This window comes from Rhipicephalus microplus, chromosome X, assembly GCF_043290135.1.
Source record: "Rhipicephalus microplus isolate Deutch F79 chromosome X, USDA_Rmic, whole genome shotgun sequence".
NCBI classification, from domain to species: domain Eukaryota; kingdom Metazoa; phylum Arthropoda; class Arachnida; order Ixodida; family Ixodidae; genus Rhipicephalus; species Rhipicephalus microplus.
The window spans coordinates 108125705-108147531 of NC_134710.1; the positions used below are offsets into that span (position 1 = coordinate 108125705).

Consider the following 21827-nt stretch of genomic DNA (forward strand, 5'->3'; position numbering starts at 1 on the left):
AGGTTGCAACGTCACGAGCTCCAGCCGAAGGTAGCGCTGCCGTTTCGGCGTACCTTGTCAGATGGTCGGCAGCCACAATCACCCATCGATTACCACCAATGGAGCACGGTAGCGGGCCGTATAGGTCAACCCCAACACTGTCAAATGGGCGTGCAGGACATGGCAAAGGCTGCAGTTGACCGGGTGAATGAGGGAATGTCTTGCGCTGCTGACACTGGGAACATGAGCGAATGTGTTTGCGTACAAACGTGTACATACCCCGCCAGTAGTAACGTTGGCGGATCCGCTCATACGTCTTTAGCGCACCGGCATGTGCGTGTTGCGGTTCAGCATGAAAATATTTGCAGATATCAGACCGCATATGGCTGGGTATGACTAGCAGCCATTTACGACCCGCCACTTGATAGTTGCGACGGTATAACAGGCCATCCCGTATGGTGAAATGCGTTGCTTGGCGGCGAAGAGCACACGGGTAACCGGAAGTTGATGCGTCAGAAAGCATATTCAAGAGCGAGGCGATCCAAGGGTCCTTCCGCTGTTCGGATGGCATGTCTGTGGCGCTGACGGCAGAAAGGGGAAGGTCCAGGGCGGATATGTCCGTATCATCAGACTTCACGGGTGATCGTGAAAGCGCATCTGCGTCAGAGTGCTTTCGCCCCGATCGGTAGACGACGCGTATGTCGAATTCCTGGAGGCGTAGTGCCCAACGTCCGAGGCGGCCGGAAGGATCTTTCAGCGAAGCCAACCAACAGAGTGCGTGATGGTCAGTTACCACATCAAAAGTTTGGCCGTACAAATAGGGGCGAAACTTGTTTAACGCCCACACAATCGCGAGGCACTCTTTTTCCGTAACAGATTAGTTGGCTTCTGGCTTAGTGAGGGCGCGGCTGGCATAGGCGACCACATACTCCGTAAAACCTGGCTTGCGTTGCGCGAGTACTGAACCAAGGCCGACGCCACTTGCATCCGTGTGTACTTCGGTTGGCGCAGTAGGGTCGTAATGGCGCAGTACGGGTGGTGAGGTAAGGAGTTGGCGCAGTGTTGCGAAGGATTCGTCACAGGCTGCTGCCCAATTCGAAAGATCTGCAGGGCCAGCAAGGAGTTTGGTGAGTGGAGCGATGATGGAGGCAAAGTTCCGGACAAAGCGACGAAAATAGGAGCACAGGCCCACAAAGTTCCGTAGTTGTTTAACAGTAGTCGGCTTAGGAAATTCGGCAACAGCACGAAGCTTGTCAGGGTCGGGAAGAATGCTGGCTTTCGAGACGACATGACCAAGTATGGTGAGTTGTTTAGCCCCGAAGTGACACTTCTTCAGGTTAAGCTGAAGCCTGGCGTTTGTAAGGCACTGTAGAATCTTACGCAGACGAGTGAGATGCGAAGTGAAATCGGATGAAAAAACCACTACGTCATCAAGATAGCACAAGCAAATGTTCCATTTGAGACCGCGTAAAATGCTGTCCATCATTCGCTCGAATGTGGCAGGCGCATTGCAGAGTCCGAATGGCATCACGGTAAATTCATAGAGGCCATCCGGTGTGACAAACGCCGTTTTTGGACGATCAGACTCAGCCATTGGGACCTACCAATAACCCGAGCGAAGGTCAAGCGAGGAAAAGAATTCTGCACCTTGGAGACAATCGAGAGCGCCGTCTATGCGGGGAAGAGGGTAAACATCTTTCCTCGTAATGTTGTTTAGGCGCCTGTAGTCTACGCAGAACCGGATTGAACCATCCTTTTTTTTTTGACGAGTACAACTGGGGAAGACCAAGGACTACAAGAAGGCTTGATGACTCCACGCTGTAGCATGTCGTCTACTTGTTCTGCAATTACCCGACGCTCCGCTGGTGACACACGATAAGGGCGCTGGCGCAAAGGAGTACTCTTTCCTGTGTCAATTGTGTGCACAACGGTGTTCGTTCTTCCTAGCACCGCTTGGGGAAAGTCAAACGAACGCTTGAATTCGTGCAGCAGGGTAACAAGCTGCTCTCGTTGAGCCGGGGCGAGATGGCTGTCAATAGAACGGTGAAATGCATCGGTAGACACGCTGTTCGAGGCAAAGTGAGGAACCAACGCGTTCAGCTCCATATTCGGCTTGGTGTCGAAGAAATCGGCAGGCACGATAGTACCTTCATCGATAAGCTGAATGTGACCGAGCGTCTCGTTGCGGCGCAAACTGAGGGGGCACGAGTTGGGATTGGAAATAAATATCCCGGTAGTGTCTTGACAAAGCTCAAGAACGGCGAATGGCAGCGATGTGTGGTGGCGGCTACCGAAGATGTCTGATGGCGTGAATAGGACGGTAGCGTCAGAAAGTGAAGCACAGCGGGCAGGGACAAACTGGGCGCTGAAAGGAGGAAGGTCTATGTCCGTCGCGACGACAAGGTTAGCCACACTAGATACGGCCGCATCAACAGAAGGCGCATCACGAAACGGTAACAGCTCCACTTCGGCCCGAGCGCAGTCCACGACGGCTTGATGACGTGATAAAAAATCCCATCCTAGGATGACATCGTGGGAACATGAAGCCAACACGTGAAATTCAATGGTGTACAACACGTCTCAAATAACCACTTTTGCTGTACATGCCGCGACGGGCTCAATTCGTTGGGCGCTCGCAGTACTAAGAGAAACCACGGGAGAAAGCATCGTCACTTTACGAAGAGAGCGGCAGAGTCTTTGACTAATCACAGATATCGCGGCACCGGTATCGACGAGTGCGAGTGTTCGTACACCTTCGACGATTACATCGATAAGATTGGCGGGAGACAGGCGAGGACCTAAACGATTAGACGATGACGCAGCTCGTGCCTCCGGAGCTGCGGCAGTTAGTTTTTCGTCTCAATGGGGGTGGGTCGTCGACGCATAGGCGATACAGAACGACGACTTGTTGAAGGTGAAGGTGAGTGGGAAGTAGAACGTGTAGAAGCGAATGTTCGGGTGCCGGAAGCAGTTTGCGCATCGCGTTCGTGAACTTCAGGTGGGTCGTGAGGCGCGTGGTATGGAGGCCGAAACGAATAGTCAGGATATCTTGGTGCGTTAACTGTGAAGCGCCGACGACATAGACGTGCAACGTGACCTGGAATTCCGCAAAAGTAACATATGGGCCGGTTGTCAGCAGTGCGCCAAGGATTTCCGGCGTGTTGCTGTGTAGCTGGAAATGGCGTGGTGGACGGTCGCACAGGTTGTGGCGTATACATTGGAAGACGAGATGGAGGCATTGCCGCGACGGCTGCATAAGTCAGTGGCGCGGCAACAGGCGTTGGTGGAGAGGCAGACGTAGGTAATGGCAACGCCTCGAAGACCTGCTCCTGAATAGCCTGTCTGATTGCCGGCGTTAGGCGGTTCGTTGGTGCTTCGGTGGTCGGCAGATGCGAGAGACACGAAAGCTGTCGTGCGACCTCTTCGCGTACATATTCTTTTATCTGCTCCAGCAGGGAGCTGTCACCACCGACGGCCAGGGCAGCGAGAGAGTCGTCTGCAGTCGTCGACCTCCGAACTGCTGCACGTTGTTTCCGAATCCCTTCCAAGCTCTGGCACGAAGTCACAAGTTCGGATAGGGTACTTGGGCCCTTTGCCAGCAACATTTGATAGGCATCATCGTCTATGCCTTTCAAGATATGCCTGATCTTGTCATGTTCGGTCATCTCAGGGTTGAATCGCCGGCATAAATCGATTACATCTTCAATATAGCTAGTGAAGTTTTCGCCCTGCCTTTGTGCACGTCCGCGTAGGCGCTGCTCAGCATGCAGCTTGCGCACTGCGGGGCGATCGAACACAGCTGCGAGGGTGGTCTTGAAACCGGCCCAAGTGATAAATTCAGTCCGGTGGTTTGTGAACCACAGGCTGGCGACGTCTTTGAGATAAAATGGGACATACTCCAATTTCGAGGGGTCGTCCCACTTGTTGGCGGCGCTCACCTTTTCAAACAGCTGCAACCAGTCCTCCACATCTTGGTCTTCGTTGGCGCTGAAGAAGGGCGGATCTCGTTGGCGCAGGGTGGTAGGCACGATGACCAGTTGAGATTGGGCCGTGCTTTGCTGGGTGGTGCCATGCTCGGTCGTCTGATCAGGCGTTGCTGATGCAGTGGGCAGCTTCCGGCTTCGAAGTTCCAGGTTTGCGTACCCAGCACACTTCCACCACTTTGCAAGGGGGTTTAATAGCAACGTCAGGTAATAGGCAGACAGCCGGTACGGAAACAAATGCTAGGGCAGTCCAGCGTCTACAGCTCGTGCACCCGCTCGCACTTCGCACTCAGCGATGGTCCCACTAGTCATTCCCTTGCGAATTCCCCACTACAATATATATATATATATATATATATATATATATATATATATATATATATATATATATATATATATATATATATATATATATATAGATGAAATAGATGATCAGAGTTTCTTCCGGCTACCGTAATAAAAGTTATAAACTTCGAGAATAGTGCAGTATAGGAAACAAAACAATAAAACATTTATTTAATCCTAACAGTTTCGGCTGGTGGACCAGCCTTCTTCACAGGATGTAAGTGAAATGATACAAGTTCCCGTAGCAGAGGGTCACCCTCACAGTTTAAAGACCCTCAAAAAAAAAGAGAGAGAAAAAGACAAGCGGGCGAACGAGGTAGCAACAGACAACAAGAAGCAGAAGAAGGAGAGGAACTAGAAAGGAGCGACGGAGAGCCGCCGGAAACGAGCGGGTAATTCTGGCATTGTTACTGGGTATAGGTAAGACGCGCCGCCAGCGGAGGCGACCAAGAAAAACGGAAAAATGTGGAACATGTTGTCGCTTACTCGCATCCCACACATGGATCGAGTTTAAGTTCACGTGGTTCGGCGGCTGGCCCGTGGCATCGGGCCACACACACACACACACACACATACACACACACACAAGAAGCATACGACCCGCTCCAGCTTTCGGAATATAATGGCCACGTTGGAAAGCTAATGTGCCCTCTCCCCCTCCCTCCACCTGCCCTCTCTTGCAGAAAAATGTACAACCAGTCATACTGAAAATAAATAAATGGGTATTCTTGTAAAGGATGAAAATATATAAAAATAAATAATACTAAAAAAGTACTCAGAAATGAAAATAAAGTCTAATAATACTAACACAATCCGTTTGGTTCACGTAGCATCGAATTCGTTTAGTTTCGCTATATTGACCAACTTGCGTGTGCGACTTCACGTATGTGTAAATAAATTAATTGAGTAATTCAATTTCTGTGTTTCACGGAACGTCGCGGAGACACGTCAGTCGCCCAGGGCTCTCGTTGATTCCGTGGGTAAGTGATCTGAATTTCTTTATAAAGTATGACTCCCGCTGTTCGCGCTCCCGTGTGTTCTGGAAGCCGGATTGTAGGAGTATGACACTTACGCGTTCGAAAGAGTGACCAGGAAGATTGATATGTTTGGAGAACGGCAAATTGGGGAGGCCCTTTACGTGTGCCCTGTGGTTGTTGAAACGCAAACGGAACGCGGTTTCCGTGTGTCCAATACATTCCTGTTTGCACACCTCACAGCGAATTTTGTATACCACATTGGCTGAGTCACAGTTAAGGTCGTCTTTAATTTTGTACACATAGTTTGAACAGGAGGCTTCGGCCGTATCTGTGGTCACCATGTGTGTGCACACCCTGCAGCGAGGTTTCCCGCACGGTCTACAGCCCTGATGGTGGTCGGATTTGTGTGTTTGTGCCCTGACCAGTAAGTCTCTCAGGTTTTTATTTCTTCGGTAAACCACCTTGGGCGGAGTCTGAAAAATGGCAGAGAGGCGACTACTCTGTTTAAGTATGTTGAAGTGGCGGTTTAGTATAGAATTCACCCGAGGGGCGGCGGCGCAGTATGTGAGGATTAGATTTGCCCCTGAAGTTATATCATCTTTATTCCCACCTTTTTCTCCCATTGTTGATTCTCGGTCCAAAGAGCGAGCGCGCTCAATTGCATTGTCAATTATTTTTTCGGGGAACTTTTGACGCAAGAAGGCTGTTCTCAATTCCTGTGCGTGGGTGTCAAATTGCGTGATTTCAGAGCAAATTCTTCTGTATCTGTGGGCTTGAGAGTAAGGAACACCTGCTTTGCAGTGATGGGGGTGACTGCTATGGAAATGCAGATACTGTTGGCGGTCTGTTGGTTTTTTATACAGGGAAGTAGATATGGTGGTGCCACTGAGTGATACAGTGACATCCAGAAAGTGAACACTCTTCTGCGAATACGTGTGCGTGAATGTTATCGAAGGATGCACGGAGTTGAAACCGGAAATGAATTTCGAAAGATTATGTTCACTATCGGCCCACACGAAGAATATATCATCGAGGAAGCGTCGGTAAAATATAGGTTTGAATGGAGAATTTTCGAGGAAAGGAATCTCTAAAGAGGCCATGAAAATATTTGCTTAATTTGGGGCCATTTTGGTTCCCATGGCAGTTCCGTTTACTTGCAGATAATGGTTTTGGCCGAATTCAAAGTTATTATGTTTAAGTACCAGATTTAGGAGCACCTCTGAAGCGCTTTCGTCGAATTGACTCGTCGATTTACTTTTTCCATAGGCGGCGACTGTGGCGGCGATTCCTTCGGTGTGGGGAATGTTTGTGTACAGTGATGAGACATCCATGGTGACGAAATAGCAATCTAGAGGTACCACAAGTTTTGAGACTTCTCGAAGGAAGTGGCTGGTATCTTTGATGTATGATGGGAATGATTGTGGGATGTGCCTAATCAGAGAGTCAATGAAACTAGAAATTTTTTCAGTAGCAGTACCGTTGCTGGAAACTATGGGTCGGCCGGGATTGTTAGTCTTGTGAATTTTGGGTAGTAAATAGAAACGCCCGGGAGACGATTTGCCAGGTGACATCATTTTAAGCATAGGGTAGGTTATCTTCCCACTTTTACGTAATGATATTAGTGAGGCCTTAATAGTACTTTCATACTCCTCTGTCGGATATATATATATATATATATATATATATATATATATATATATATATATATATATATATATATATATATATATATATATATAAATATATATATATATATATATATATATATATATATATATATATATATATATATATATATATATATATATATATATATATATATATATATATATATATATATATATATATATATATATGACCATTCAAGAAAGAAAAAAATCACAGCATATTCACTTGGTGAGGATATGATGACGAGTGGGATGAAAAGGACGAACGGACGCACTAACGGCCGCTTCGCCCCCTCATCATCATTCCCTCCATGGAAATGCTTTGACACCATTTTTCTTGGCATGCAATGCAACTGGCTAATGCGGCTTCGACGACGCGGAACAAACGACTCATGTGCTTTCGGCTTTCACCGGAACGATTTCGTTATTTGCTGGGCCTCAAGGCCAAACCTCATAAACGCGAAAATGCACGCGACAGCGACGAGCGGTGCTATGAGCGACGAAACAGGGCGTTCGCGCGTCGTGTCGCGAGGCAGTTTTCGCATGATCGCTCGGTTCCCCAGATTTGGAAACCATCGCCCATCGTCCGGAAGCGCTGTGCTCAAAGCACCAGAACAGGATGTGACTGACGTACTGCCGGTTTTCTTCATGTGCCGCGAAGTCACCACCTCCTCTCACTCTCCTCTCCGCCCGAGTCACGGGTGCACAACGAAGAAATAACGTAATGTTTATGCACGTACACATAAAAAAAAGTGCTGCAAGGCATTAATAAACACTTTTCGTTCTATTACACAACAATATATTCTAATTTTAAAATGCATACCGCTCACTACGCGGTTTTCTTAGTACGAGTAGACGGCCTCATGCAAGCAACGGTGGAGTTCGCTCGCCGAAGCCGTCGTATAGTGGCACCACAGAGGAAGGCTTTTTGTTTTTCCTTCCTCCGTGGGTGGCACGGTGTATGGTGGCTAGCGTGGTGGCTAGTCACCATAGCCGTCGAGCGAATGAGGTTTGCCCATAGAGTAACATAGTAAACGTTTACTATGTTACTCTATGGTTTGCCTGCGCTAGTGACTGTTCGCACGAAGGCAATCTACGTCGCGTCGCTGTGGAGAGCATTTCCGCGGTTATGAGGTTTGGCCATGAGGTTTGCGAAAAGAGCTCGCTTTTCATACACAGCAAGGTATCACGACTGATGCACTTGTTAGTTTGCACTCATCTGTACCTGTGATTATGTTTCGTGCGTCGTTTTTGTTTAAACAGGGTGTTACATGTAATGCGGTAAACGTTGTTAGTTCGCTCTCTTACTGTGTGGGTTCTGTGTGCCATTTCTTGTGTGCCATTTCTTGTGTGCCATTTCTTGTGTGCCATTTTCTGTGTGCCATTTCTGTGTGCGAAATCTGTGTGCCATTTTCTTGAAATGCTGAAAAGCCAAGAGGATGTGCCAGACTGGATTGGGTGCATTGAGGGATTGTTACGAATGCCCACGTATTGATTAATAGCCAGCCAAGAGCTGACGGTACCTCAATGAATTCTGTGGGTGTATTTTGTGACGCACTTGAATTTGGACCAATATGTAAATATGTAAAATGTGAACAGTCATGATATGCAAGGCAATAAAGACAGAAAAAAGAAGTAGCGTGGCCGAGCGGTCTAAGGCGCTGGTTTGAGGCACCAGTCTCTTCGGGGGCGTAGGTTCGAATCCCACCGCTGCCAGGTTTTATTCATAAAACTTGCTTTTGCATGCATACCTATGTATTGTAAACTGTGTCTACATAATTGATTGATATGTGGGGTTTAACGTTCCAAAACCACCATATGATTATGAGAGACGCCGTAGTGGAGGGCTCCCTAAATTTCGACCACCTAGGGTTCTTTAGCATGCACCCAAATCTAGAAACGAAACATAGGTGTTTGTGCACGGCCGGACGTCTAGCCCGGCCGTAGATTTCGACCATCTGGGGTTCTTCAACGTGCACCCAAATTTAGAAACCAAGCTAAGGTGTTCGTGCTCGGCCGTGCACGAACGCCATAGTTTGGTTTTTAGATTCTAGCTTCTTACAGTGAAAGCTTTCGCAAAGGGTGTAGTACATGCCTCTCACTGCTGCTTTGAGTGGGGTGCTGCGACCTTGAACCTCCTTTGGATATCAAGGGAGCGTACGATAGCGTGGTTCAAGAGGAATTGTAGGGAATACTGGACACACTAGGCGTGGAACATGTCACTTATCTTTTAAAGGATATCTATAAAGGTAACAAAGTAGTTATAAAGTGGGAAAAACAGGTATCCAAGCCTGCAGAGGTAGAACGGGGGCTCAGGCAGGGGTGTCCCCTGTCACCCTTATTATTCATGATGTACCTACAAAGATTAGAGGCCAAATTAGAGGGAAGTGGACTGGGCTTCAACCTCTCTTTAGTCAAACAAGAAAAACTCATTGATCAGGCACATCAGCATTAATGTATGCAGACGATATAGTGCTAATGGCCAACAACAAGGAAGATTTGCAGAGATTGATGGACATCTGCGGTAATGAGGGAGATAGGTTAGATTTTAGATTCAGTAAGGAAAAATCAGCAGCCATGATTTTCAATGACAACGAAGGTAGTGAGCTTAGGGTACAGGAGTTCACGCTAGAGATAACAGAAAAATACAAATATCTGGGCGTATGGATAAGCAATGGGACCGAGTACCTGAGGGAACACGAAAGATACGTGACGACTAAAGGTAACAGGAATGCAGCAGTGATGAAAAATAGGGCACTGTGGAATTACAATAGGTACGATGTTGTGAGAGGAATATGGAAAGAGGTCATGGTTCCTGGGCTGACGTTCGGCAATGCGGTCTTGTGCATGAGATCAGAAGTTCAAGCAAGATTAGAAATTAAGCAACGTGGAATAGGTAGGCTTTCTTTAGGAGCTCACGGGAATACACCAAATCAGGGAGTACAAGGTGATATGGGATGGACATCATCTGAGGGCAGGGAAGCTAGCAGCAAGATAAAATTTGAGAAGCGATTGAGAGAAATGGGGGAGGAGCGTTGGGCTAGGAAGGTTTTCAGCTACTCGTACATGAAGAATGTCGATACAAAATGGAGGAAGCGAACCAGAAAATTGACTGGTAAATACTTAGAAAACAGCAGGTGGCCAAACCAAAAAGAACTATCGGTTAAGAAGAAAGTGAAGGAAACAGAGACTGACATGTGGAGAATGGGCATGATTAAGAAGTCCGCACTAGAGATCTATCGAACTTTTAAGCAGGAAATTGCCAAGGAAAGGATCTATGATAATACTCGGGGTAGTTCTCTACTGTTTGAGGCCAGGACGGGAGTACTGCGAACCAAGACATATCGGGCCAAATACGAAGGGGTAGACACAGTATGCAGTGCGTGTGGAGAGGAAGAAGAAACTGCCGAACACTTGATAATGTTCTGTAAAGGGCTTCACTCTATAGTTCAGAATGATAGCGCAGAGTTTTTCAAAGCACTGGGGTTTAGGGACCGGGAGGGCAAAATAGACTTTAAGCGGGTAGACTTAACTAGAAGGAGGTTATCTGATTGGTGGCTAAAGTCAAGGCACGAGTGAAAATTAAACCCTTCACTGCAAAGTACAAATCCTCAAACTCACTTTTTAAAGAAAAAAAAAATAAATCTAGTTTTTGGTTCATTAAGTATTACGGCTTGGTGGCGCTAGCCACTGCCCGATCTAAAGGGTACAGCCATATCCATCCATCCATCCTCCGCCGCCGCTCCATTATCATAGCTCCGTGCTGCGCGCGCAACACCAGCACTTGAGTTCGGGTCTGCTTCTTGACTCACCACGTGTTGCTCCGCCGCGGTGGTCTAGTGGCTAAGGTACTCGGCTGCTGACCCACAATTCGCGGGTTCGAAACCCGGCTGCGGTGGCTGCATTTCCGATGGAGGCGGAAATGTTGTAGGCCCGTGTGCTCAGATTTGGGTGCATGTTAAAGAACCCCAGGTGGTCGGAATTTCCGGAGGCCTCTACTACGGCGTCTCTCATAATCATATGGTGGTTTTGGGACGTTAAACCCCACATATCAACTCACCACGTGTTGAAAGACAAGTGAAAAACAAGGTACGATAGTCCTTGAACATAGGCGCGGAGTCAGGAAAATGTTTTCTTATGCGGCTCGCAGGCACATGTGTTTTTCTCAAAACTGCGTTTTTTTTGCAATTTTGCACTATTCTATGTGAAACCCACGTCCCTCCTGAAGCAGGATCTTTGCGTGGTTTCTTTGCACTCAGAATCAAAAAGGAAGGATAGCCCTTGAAAAGATATTCTTCGCGCAAGTGTCTGCTGAATACGACAGTCGATGCAGACTTGTCTTTGATGATGAGGTTGTCTCTAGCAATATTCTTTTGCCATTTAGCGCACAGCTCAGCAATGCCTGAGATTTGCTGAAATAAAACACCGGGCGTTTTCCTCGAGCGGGACTTGCTATACGGAACACAGCAATACACTATCACACAGCTAATATATTAAATGCATGTACAGTGTCAGTTTTTATGAAAGGGAACACGAGAACACATGGTTCACGCGCTCCGGCGGCCGTTTGTAGCGCTTTCGAGCGGGAGTGATAGCAACCACAAGACAGGCTCGAGTCATGAGATATCATGAGACCATAGGGTTTCCTAATATGAGATCACCACCCTTTACTAGCCTGTTTGCCTGATCGGCATGGTCATTACGGCGTCGCGGCGCATGAATCACAGTAAGTTTTCACAAATGCGTGAATGACGAAGTGTGGTGTATGGGAGATTTGGAGAAAAACGACCGGTTTTCGTAACGAAATAATACTCGTATATGTTGAAATGTACGAATTTTGAAGGCAATATCACATATTTCCCGCCAGCTTAGTAAGAACTCTTGTTTGCTGTGTAATCGCTTTTTATTCTCATTATCGTGCGTTAGAACACCCGTCTTTTGATGACGATCTTCTGTTTAGTCACTCTTTGCGATCATGAAGTTCATGTACGTATGCTCCCCATTCGGAGATGTTGTGACGTTTTTCTGTGACCAAGTTGAGCATTGCTTGGTGATTTTTTGTTGCGTATCGTTAAAGCTTACTCGCCAGCTGATGACATTGAAGAAAACTGCAGCTTGTATATTTGGTGTGTTTCCAGATTTTCATTAACTCATGGCTCTGTCAGAAAATGAACTCGCTGTTCTACTAAGGTAAAGCTCTCCTTCATACACGTCCTCTTTGTTCTTTTATAACTTGGAGAAAAAGCGAGCGTTCCAGTCTTAGCTGTAGCTTATCCACGCATACTTTTGGTTCATTTCAGCTTGTTGCAGGATGAGCAACTAGAAAAGCGAACTTTCGAATACCTAAGCCAGGCACTTCAGCACAATTTCGCCAAGCAAGACCACTTCTGTGTCAGCTGTGACTTGGTTTGTTCAACACACAGTACTTTTATGTCTTATTTAACTGACATGTTTCAAATTCCATAAAACACAGTTGAACAGCTGAATTTTGAAGAGAATGTAGTGTTTTCTTTTGGGGAAGTTAAATCCCTTCAACAAAGCATGTTGCCAGGAATCTGCATTTTAAGCTATGTGTAGTCTACTTCTTGACATCTTTTACTTCACCAATACTGCATCATTTGGCTGTCATGCACTATTGGGCACTGGTGGTGTGGTCATTACATGCAATTTTTAGGTTACCCTGTGTTTAGCTTACAATTGGACTTTTCATACATCCAGTGAACAAGCTGCTCAGTTTCTCACAGTTTTGTTCTTTAGTTAGCACTTATGATATCGATATAACTCAATGAGCTAGTGAGATGGAACAGTTCACTCATGATAGTGATCAGCATACTCCACAAATGCGAGACAGAGAGGTGAAGTGAGGACATTTTGAACTGTTTCATCAGTGCTTTGTCTTTGTTTTCCTCTTGTAGTACATTTGGCTGGGCATCACTGTGCTCCGACTCAGATTGCAACAATGAAAAACCATCTCTAGGTTTGTGCCAGAGAACACGTCTGAGCCAAATGTTCAGCTGCTCACCAGAGCACTTGGAGGACCGAAGAGGGTACATGTCAATGCATATTGTTTTGTGGGCCATAGTGAAGCTCCGACCGTACTTATATGGGCAACCGTTCGGAGTAGTCACTAACCACAATTCTTTGTGCTGGCTTGCAGGCCTCAAAGAACCCTTGGGCCACCTCACCCGATGGAGCCTCCGGCTCCAAAAATTTGACGTTACGGTGGTTTATAATGGGGGGCGCATGCACACTGATGCTGACTGCTTGTCATGTGCCCTAGTTGAGTCGACTCCTTCAAACCAAAACTGACAACGAAAGTTTCCTCATGGCTGTTGCAGCATCCGACTTGGCTCAGAAGCAACTTGTGATGACCTTAAACTTCCCCATCGACTATTTTGAGGACCAACTTGAGGACGCAATAAAGAGTGCCCTACAGTCAACGACGCGTTCGCTTCCGGTGAGCTCATCTCGCACTGATATGGACATTGATCTCGAGAAACTCCGAGCGATTCGTCGTCGTGCTGAACGACGTTATAGATGCACGAGGTCACTTGATGATCTGAGAGTGGCCAGACGCACACAGAAGAAAATACAGCGTCACATGGACAAGCTGGACAAGCAACGATGGGTATCTTTTTGTGAGTCTTTGGATCCCAGAAAGCCTCTGTCACTAATCTGGAGAACTGTCCGGGGTCTTCGTACAACCATTACTCAGCGCTACTCATTAGAATCTCTGGCACTTCACTTACGCTGCAAAGAGATTGATGTCGCAGATTCCTTCTGTCGAAGGATTGCCTGCGGCTCAAATTCAACTGGGACAAAGACGCCCGACTTTTCTGTATCTTCACGTGATCCCCGAATGGAAATTTCGTTTTCAATGAACGAACTAAAGGCTGCGCTTGCTTTGTGTAGACGTTCTTCAGCGCCAGGACCTGACCGCATCACTTACCGCGCTCTGTGTCACCTAGGAGATCAAGCTCGGCAGGCACTCTTGCAGCTGTACAACGACTCCTGGCAAACTGGCATGGTTCCACAGGAATGGAAGTCAAGTCGCTTGATTCCACTTCTCAAAGCCGGCAAGTCACCCTTGAACATTTCCTCTTACCGCCCGATTGCCCTCGCGAGCTGTGTGGGAAAAGTTATGGAAAGAATGATTTTAACGCGTCTGGAATGGTACTTAGAGTTCTACGAAATATATCCAGATGCCATGTCCGGGTTCAGACGAGGCCGCTCGTCAATTGACAATGTAGTTGACTTGGTGACATATGTAGAACACCAGAAGGCCTGCAAACGGTTATCTGCTGCTCTGTTTCTTGACGTTAAAGGGGCCTACGACAATGTCACCCACGAAGCCATTCTCAGCGCACTAGAAGGAGTGGGACTCGGTGGCAGGATATATACGTGGGTTCAGAGCTACCTATAAAATAGATCATTTCACGTGCAGACAGAGAATGGCCCGACACCCGAGTATTACTGCAGCCGAAGAGTCCCGCAAGGCGGAGTGCTAAGCCCGACGCTGTGCAACCTAACACTCATTGAACTAGTTGGCAAGCAACCAAGCAGTGTACGACTTTCCATTTATGCTGATGACATCTGTGTGTGGACATCAGGTGTGACTCGACTTCAACTTCGCGCTCGACTTCTGAAGGCAGCATCAGTGACATCGTACCACTTACCCAAACAAGGGCTTGAAATCGCAAGTGAGAAGTGTGCAGTCGTGGCCTTCACCAGAAAACCAATGTCCGCTTACGGCATATCAATTAACAGGCAGTTGGTGTCATGCAGCCAGAGTCACAGGTTCTTGGGAGTCGTAATCGACCGAAACCTGTCTTGGACACCCCACGTAAACTACGTGAAAAAGCGGCTGACTGCCATTTGTCACTTATTCAGGTTTCTTGCTGGGAAAAGTTGGGGAATGTCTGTCGAGTCTATGTTACAGCTGTACACGGTATTATTTACTGGATTCCTGCGGTATAGCCTACCTGTTATATCTAACACGTGCAAAACGAACCTGCGCACAATCCAAAATATTCAAGCCCAAGCGCTTAGGATATGCCTTGGTTTACCCCGCTGCGCATCGACAGCTGAAACAATTGCCATTGCACAAGACTACTCGATCATGACGCACATCACAATTGAAACGATGCGTACGTACCTCAGGCAACATGCTAGGAATCCTTCCCACCACTTGGCAACCCTCGCTACTGAGAGGCCCTGCACGAAATTTAGTGCGATTGTCTGTGCTCATCGTGCGTCGTTTACGTCAGATTTTACGCCTGCTGAGAAACTGGTGTATCCTCCGTGGTGCCTGACACTTCCACAAGTACGTGTTTCAATTCCAGGAATACAGAAAAAATCAAATTTGCCTTCATTAGCCCTAAAACAATTGAGCTTGAGCCATCTGCACGAAATGTAGAACAACCACGTGCACATATACACCGATGGTTCAACCACAGCGTCTGGTTCTGGTGGTGCGGTGGTGATTCCAGCTAGAGGAATCACTCTGCGAATCAAACTGTCACATGTCACTACGTCTACAGCGGCAGAACTTGCGGCTTTGCGTGGCGCCATAGAGTACATCAAATCCCAAAGACCGAGTAAATGGGCTGTGTTTTCCGACTCAAAACCAGCCCTACAGAGCATGCAGTCAGTCCTTCGACGAGGTTGCCATGAATAATTAACTTACGAAGTTGTCAAGCTCGTTCACCACGTCACAGAAACAGGCCACGAGGTCAAGTTTCAGTGGCTTCCTGGCCATTGTGGGATCAGTGGCAATGATTCCGCAGACAACGCGGCTCGCACATCGCACCAAGAAGAACACATCCTTCCGATTCCTTTGTCAAGGACTGACGCTGCAAAGCAACTTCGTCACCTGGCACGTAGTCTGAGTCTGCAGGAGTGGAACACTCCAAGCATAAGACATACGAGACTATACCAAATAAACCCTCGACTGGAACTTCGACCTCCATCCGGACTTCGTCGACGTGAAGCTTCACTTCTTTGTCGCCTTTGGTTGGGGGTTGCCTTCACAAAAGCATATAGAACCCTCATCTGATTGACCGACAATGCGGAATGCGACGTCTGCTGCACCAAAGAAGACATCGACCACCTGATATGCCATTGCCCTCGATTTGCCTCTGAAAGACAGAAGATTTCGGACGCATTGCGACAATTGGACGATCGGCCACTCTCTGTGCAGATGCTACTGGAACACCGTCATCGCCTTTCGTCGGCTCAAAAAGCAGTCAAAGCTGTCTTGTGCTTTTTGAGGACTACAGGCCTGTGTGACCATCTTTAACGTTTGTGTAGTGCCACCGCTGTATACGCGCCAGCCGATTGACTGACAATCCTCCTTTTTTTTCTTTTTTTTCTCTCTCTCTTTCTCTTCTCTTTCCTCTCTCTCTCTCACCTTTATGCCCTCTTCCTATTCCCCCAGCGTAGGGTAGCAAACCGGGCATGAGCCTGGTTAACCTCCCTACCTTCCCTCTTGTTGTTTACCCCTCCCCCCCCCCCCTAACTTGATCTGCCACCAAAAACTTCAGGCGCAGGATTTTGTCGTTTTTCTTCCACGACAACATCCTGTACAATTGGAGCTTTGATCCTAGGACTTGAACCACTCTACTGGTAGTACCATCTGGGATGTAAGCAGCGATCCTCAATGCATGTCATGACAAACTGTCTTCTGGGCATTTAGACCTGACATGTACTCTTAGCTCATATTTGGCACAAGTGCTACTGGCCTAAACTGTCCCATACTGCCAAGCACGACGTCAAAATCTGCCGTGACTGCCAGTGTCGCAAGACTGCGCACGAAACATGCAGGTTTTTTACATCTTGTGGAGCCATCCTGAGCACCATTTCAACAAGTTGGTATGAACCTCCTAGGTCCATTTCCAAAAATATTCAGTGGATAACGTTTGGATAATAGTTGTAACAGATTAATTAACCCATTAGTATGAAACAGGAGCACTTCAACTGGTACTGCAAGTGATGTCGCTGACGCCATAGTGCACTGGCCGTGGGTCTTACACACAGAGGCACGGCCTTCACTGGCCAAACAGCTCGAAGAAGTGACGACACTTTGCGGCATCATACATTGTCCTACAACAGCCTATCATGCGCAAACGAACGGTTTAAAAGAACAGCTCAATAAAATCATCACGGATGTACTTTCCATGTATGGCAACGTGGACCATAGGAACTGGGACATTGTCCTTCCTTTCTTAACTTTCGTTTTTAACACCATCATCATCATCATCAGCCTGACTACGTCCACTGCAGGACAAAGGCCTCTCCCATGTTCCGCCAGTTAACCCGGTCCTGTGCTTGCTGCTGCCAATTTATAGCCGCAAACTTCTTAATCTCATTTGCCCACCTAACCTTCTGTCTCCCCCTAACCCGCTTCCCTTCTCTGGGAATCCAGTTAGTTACTCTTAATGACCAGCGGTTATCCTGTCTACGCGCTACATGCCCGGCCCATGTCCATTTCCCCTTCTTTATTTCAACTATGATATCCTTAACCCCCGTTTGTCCCCTAATCCACTCTGCTCTCTTCTTGTCTCTTAAGGTTACACCTACCATTTTCTTTCCATTGCTCGCTGTGTCGTCCTCAATTTAAGCTGAACCCTCTTTGTAAGTCTCCAGGTTTCTGCTCCGTAGCTAACTACCGGCAAGATACAGCTGTTATATACCTTCCTCTTGAGGGACAGTGGCAATCTACCTTTTAACACCGCCACGCAGGAAATTACTGGATTTATGCCTTTCCACCTGCTTCACGGTCATCAGGTTACTACGATGTAGAAGCCATGCTTTTACCCAATGCCTTTGCAGCCGGCACCAAAATTGCTGACCGTATGCGCAGTGTGCTGAAGGAGCTCTTCAACTAGCTCACTCGCGCATTCGCTTTCAGCAACCTTACGACGCTCACATTTACAACCTTGATCACGAAGAAGATGCCTACCATCCTGGAGAAAAAGTATGGATCTGGTGTCCTGTCCGCCAATGCGGCCGGTCAGAGAAACTCTTGCGCCATTATTTCAGCCCTTATCGAGTTCCTCGATGCCTCAATGATGTCACCTACCATGTTGTTGCACCGCCCGGCGCGCGATCTTCTTGTCATGCAGCACAGGCAGACATTGTTCATGTGGTCAGGATGAAGCTGTATTATTCACGCTGATGACTTGCTTTGGCTTCACACATTCGGAAGCATAGAGTCGATGCTTCCAGAGAGTTGGAGTAATGACACGGGCATTTAGTGGGTATCTGGCTGTTGTGCGGCCTACCTATTTCACCCTTACTTGTGCGTGGCAAAGCAATTGCTTGTGGTTGAGGAAGACGAAGACTCTCTGCTCGATCAGGGCTGTTCTGCTGCTTGCCATACTGCTATTTGTTCTCTATTTAGTACCCTGACAATATTTTGTTGCAAACACGTGAGGCACAGGAGACATGTGATCAGATCTTGGTTATGTTCTGAGGTCAAAGTGAGAGCACAGACAGCGCCTCCTCTCTTTTATCAATTCCAGCTAGATGCGCCCAATCCAAGTGTTCACCATCCTTTCCTCAAGCCCTTTCTTGGTCTTTTCTATCACCTTGCTTTCGCCTGTGCTTTGCAATCGTGGGGAAGAGAGCCCTTCATGCAGGTCCTCACGACTGGAATAATATGAATTTTTTTTTCATTTCTGTACAGATCTGTGAGGCAGAGTCTTGCATTCCTCATTGTCACAATGTTGATGGTCACTCTGTCTCTGTAAGTGATACATTTTTTTCAGATAGCGTGTCGCCATTCATGGCGCTATGTGGGCAATCAATGAGGACGCGTCATGGTGATGCCGCTGCATAACTAGCGCTGTGAGGTGGCGGCGGCATTGCTTCCAGCTAGAAAGAAGGAGCATGAAGGAACAAATCTGACAGACGTATGATATTGGAGAGGGACACACATCTACCGTGTTTTTGTGGAAAAGTGCTCGGAAGCACTTGTGATGCAAGCAGCCCTACCCCTCTTCTGGCATCTTGTCACGACCATTCTTTGAACTAAGACAGACCGATGGCTCCCATTGAAGAGCGCGCATTTGCACTGGCATTGAATGAAAGAAAGGAGGTGTTGGCACAGAGCGATCAGAGTTGAAGCGTGTTGCTGTGATAGAGCCAGCTGAATGTACTCAGAGTGCTTGATTTCAACCAGTTTAACATGATGCGCATTGCCTGAGCAATGAAGTGCTCGAACGCAATGTACCATTAGTCTTTGTCATTCACATATTGTGCTGACCACCATCTTGACTGCGTTCTAAAGCTTTGGTTACAGTATGGAAAGGCCATTCTTTACACAGCTTTAGTGTATAAGCGCATAAAAGTAGCCTTTTTTTATGCTATTCTAGTCAATTAAAAATTTGTCGTGTGCTTTCTACAAAAATTTTAAAGCACAGTACAGGGACATCATCACAGCATTTATTAAGTCAGAGACTTAAAAGCAACCAAACTTGTAACATTCATCTATTAGGTTGAAGTGACATGATTGCGGTTGCCTAACTACGAGACTTATTGTTACTGCTACCGAGCTTGGAAAACACCTTGCAGTCACTTCTAGTGGGTAGATCATGCCGTGTCATGGCTGACACACACATTAGGCTTATCTAACCATATAAAAATGTTTAGCTCTCACTAAACTAAAAAATAAGTCTGTGCATAGAGACATAGTTGTCATTCAGCTTTTCAGTCTGCTACAAAAAAGTTAATGATGAAGTGTGGTATGGTAACTGTATAATATGTTGTCTTAGTCTACATCATGATGCTAGTTCTGGACGCATCGCATGAATGGAAATTGTATTTTCATTTGTTGGACAAGGAGTGTTATGCATCTCAATTTTTTTTCACGCCTTGCTCATCCAACAGTCCTATCTCATCACTGGTCCATGCCAACGAATAGTCACACTCTACTTCTTGTACTAAATATATCAAACGGAGTCAATTCACATGAATGCTTTAAATTTTCATTCACCTACTTGTTAGTATAAACTATTCATATATCTGGGGCTGTATGGGCTAACAATACCTTAACATTTAAAATTTTTTTTGTCATTGGCTCAATCACTGGCTTTTAGTTAATGAAAGAATGGAATATGCAATAAAATATTTCACAACTAAGGGTAGTGCTCTCCTTTATCACGGTGTTATAGGCTGACGAGTTCTGTGGAAACCTGCAATGTGGCAGGAGTGTTAAGAAAGGGAAAATAGACAACCACCTGTTTGTAGCACAAAACCAGAAGGAAATCTGTATGAATTTCTTGGAAAGAAAAGTTTCTTAGTTGCTGAAAAATTCGTCCTGGTCTGAGGTTTGAACCGGGGACAAACACCTATTCGGGCCATCGCTCTACCAATTGATCTAACCAGGAAGCTGGCAGCGCGAAGGTAAATTCGACAACTTGCAGGTATCTGCAGAACTCGTGTGCATTGCTCGAGTTCATGTGCTTCGAGCTTTCGATAAATTTGCCCTCGCAAATTGAGAAGCGGCTGCATACTAGTTCCTTTATTGTCGCCATGCTGCACACGTGAGCCTGAAAAAGACGAAAACGATGTCCATAAACCATTGCAGTGTGCCGCAATTTGTGGCATTGTGGTGGAAAGATCGCAATTAACGTATTCTTCAATCGCTTCCCGAAGGATGCAAAGGACGCACGATGGAGAACGGCGCAAATTAGAAGCTCACGCATTGGAAAGAAGGTGATGGACACTACGGTAGTTTGCTCCAATCAATTCGTTCGTGATGTCTTAATGCTCATAGCACGGATAATTGGGCTAGTTGGTATCGGTTCACCTTTTAACTGAATAAGGGCACGCACACACACACGGACACTATACAGGAAATCGCACAGACCAAGAGCGCCTACTTGCAACTAAAGTTTATTCGAACTTGAAGTTTATTCAAAATAAAGTTTATGCAATGGCAACAGGCAGTGCTCACTGACGCTCCCAAATTTAATGTACATGCATACCCCATAAAGTTAAAGGGAGGATAGCCGCCGTTGTAGCTCAGTTGGTAGAGCATCAGACACGTTATTCAAAGGTTGCAAGTTCGGTCTCTGCCCACGGCAAGTTATCTTTTCATTCACTTTTCTTTCCTCACATTTACTTTACAATAATTTCTAATAATGTCCCCTATACTTTCCTTGGCATAATTGTCTGTCAGTACTCATCAACACATGTTAATGAGAAATTCGAAATCTTTTGGTTATAAAGAAACAAACGTATGGTTGACGCATTTGTCTTTTAATCTGGTGGTGTGAGAGGCTTCAGTTACTTCACTTGTTATTTTATTATGATGTCATGAAAGGATAGCAGGATCAATAAAATAAGGATTATATCCTCATGTAACACAATGCTTAGCCTGATGATAGGTGGTGGCATTAGAAGAGGAGAGTGAGTGACAGTTTTGTTTTCATAAGTGTTGTTAATAATGAATACGATGACTAATATAACTTTGAGTCACAGTAGATAAAATAAATTACAGTTTTAGCCTTCTGATGAAAGGTGGCCTTGCATCACTTTTCTTTGGTATGCACATTAACCTTTTGAAAGTCAATTTCAGCTCAATCACTGATGCAGAGGAGCACCCAAGGATAATCAGGTCAATAAAAAAAAACAATTCAAGAAAGAATTTTGGCAATTTTTCGCACCGTTAAAAATCTGTGCACAGATAGGTCATTGATACATGCCTGCCAACACTCTCAGTTAGTCCAGGTGACTCCTGAATTTTTAGCAGTCCTCCTCGTTGTATTGGCATGGCCGCAAGTCTCCCAAAAAGCAACCACAATCTTGCCAAGGAAAGACAATATTGACAAAGGACAGTGGGTGGAAATTTTTTGACCTTGTTTCATGACACA

General features: G+C 46.4%; 1 protein-coding gene and 1 non-coding gene across 23 annotated transcripts in view; both read left to right on the forward strand.

Moving 5' to 3' along the window:
* The first annotated feature begins 7833 nt into the window (after positions 1-7833).
* Positions 7834-21827, forward strand: part of LOC119176261 (uncharacterized) — a 53984-nt gene continuing 39990 nt past the window's right edge. For 17 of the 22 annotated variants that reach the window (XM_075877376.1, XM_075877381.1, XM_075877378.1 and 14 more), the window contains exons 1-4: positions 7834-8134; positions 12090-12141; positions 12252-12357; positions 20608-20682. In XM_075877376.1, coding sequence (XP_075733491.1) covers positions 12104-12141; positions 12252-12357; positions 20608-20682 — 219 coding nt within the window. In that variant the 5' untranslated portion in view covers positions 7834-8134; positions 12090-12103. Of the gene's footprint in view, positions 8155-12089; positions 12142-12251; positions 12358-20607; positions 20683-21827 lie in introns of all 22 variants that reach the window. The other 5 variants (XM_075877389.1, XM_075877390.1, XM_075877396.1 and 2 more) reach the window with 5 other exon arrangements.
* On the forward strand, positions 8586-8667 carry TRNAL-GAG (transfer RNA leucine (anticodon GAG)). The gene has a single exon. It is a non-coding gene; the product is annotated as a tRNA-Leu (tRNA).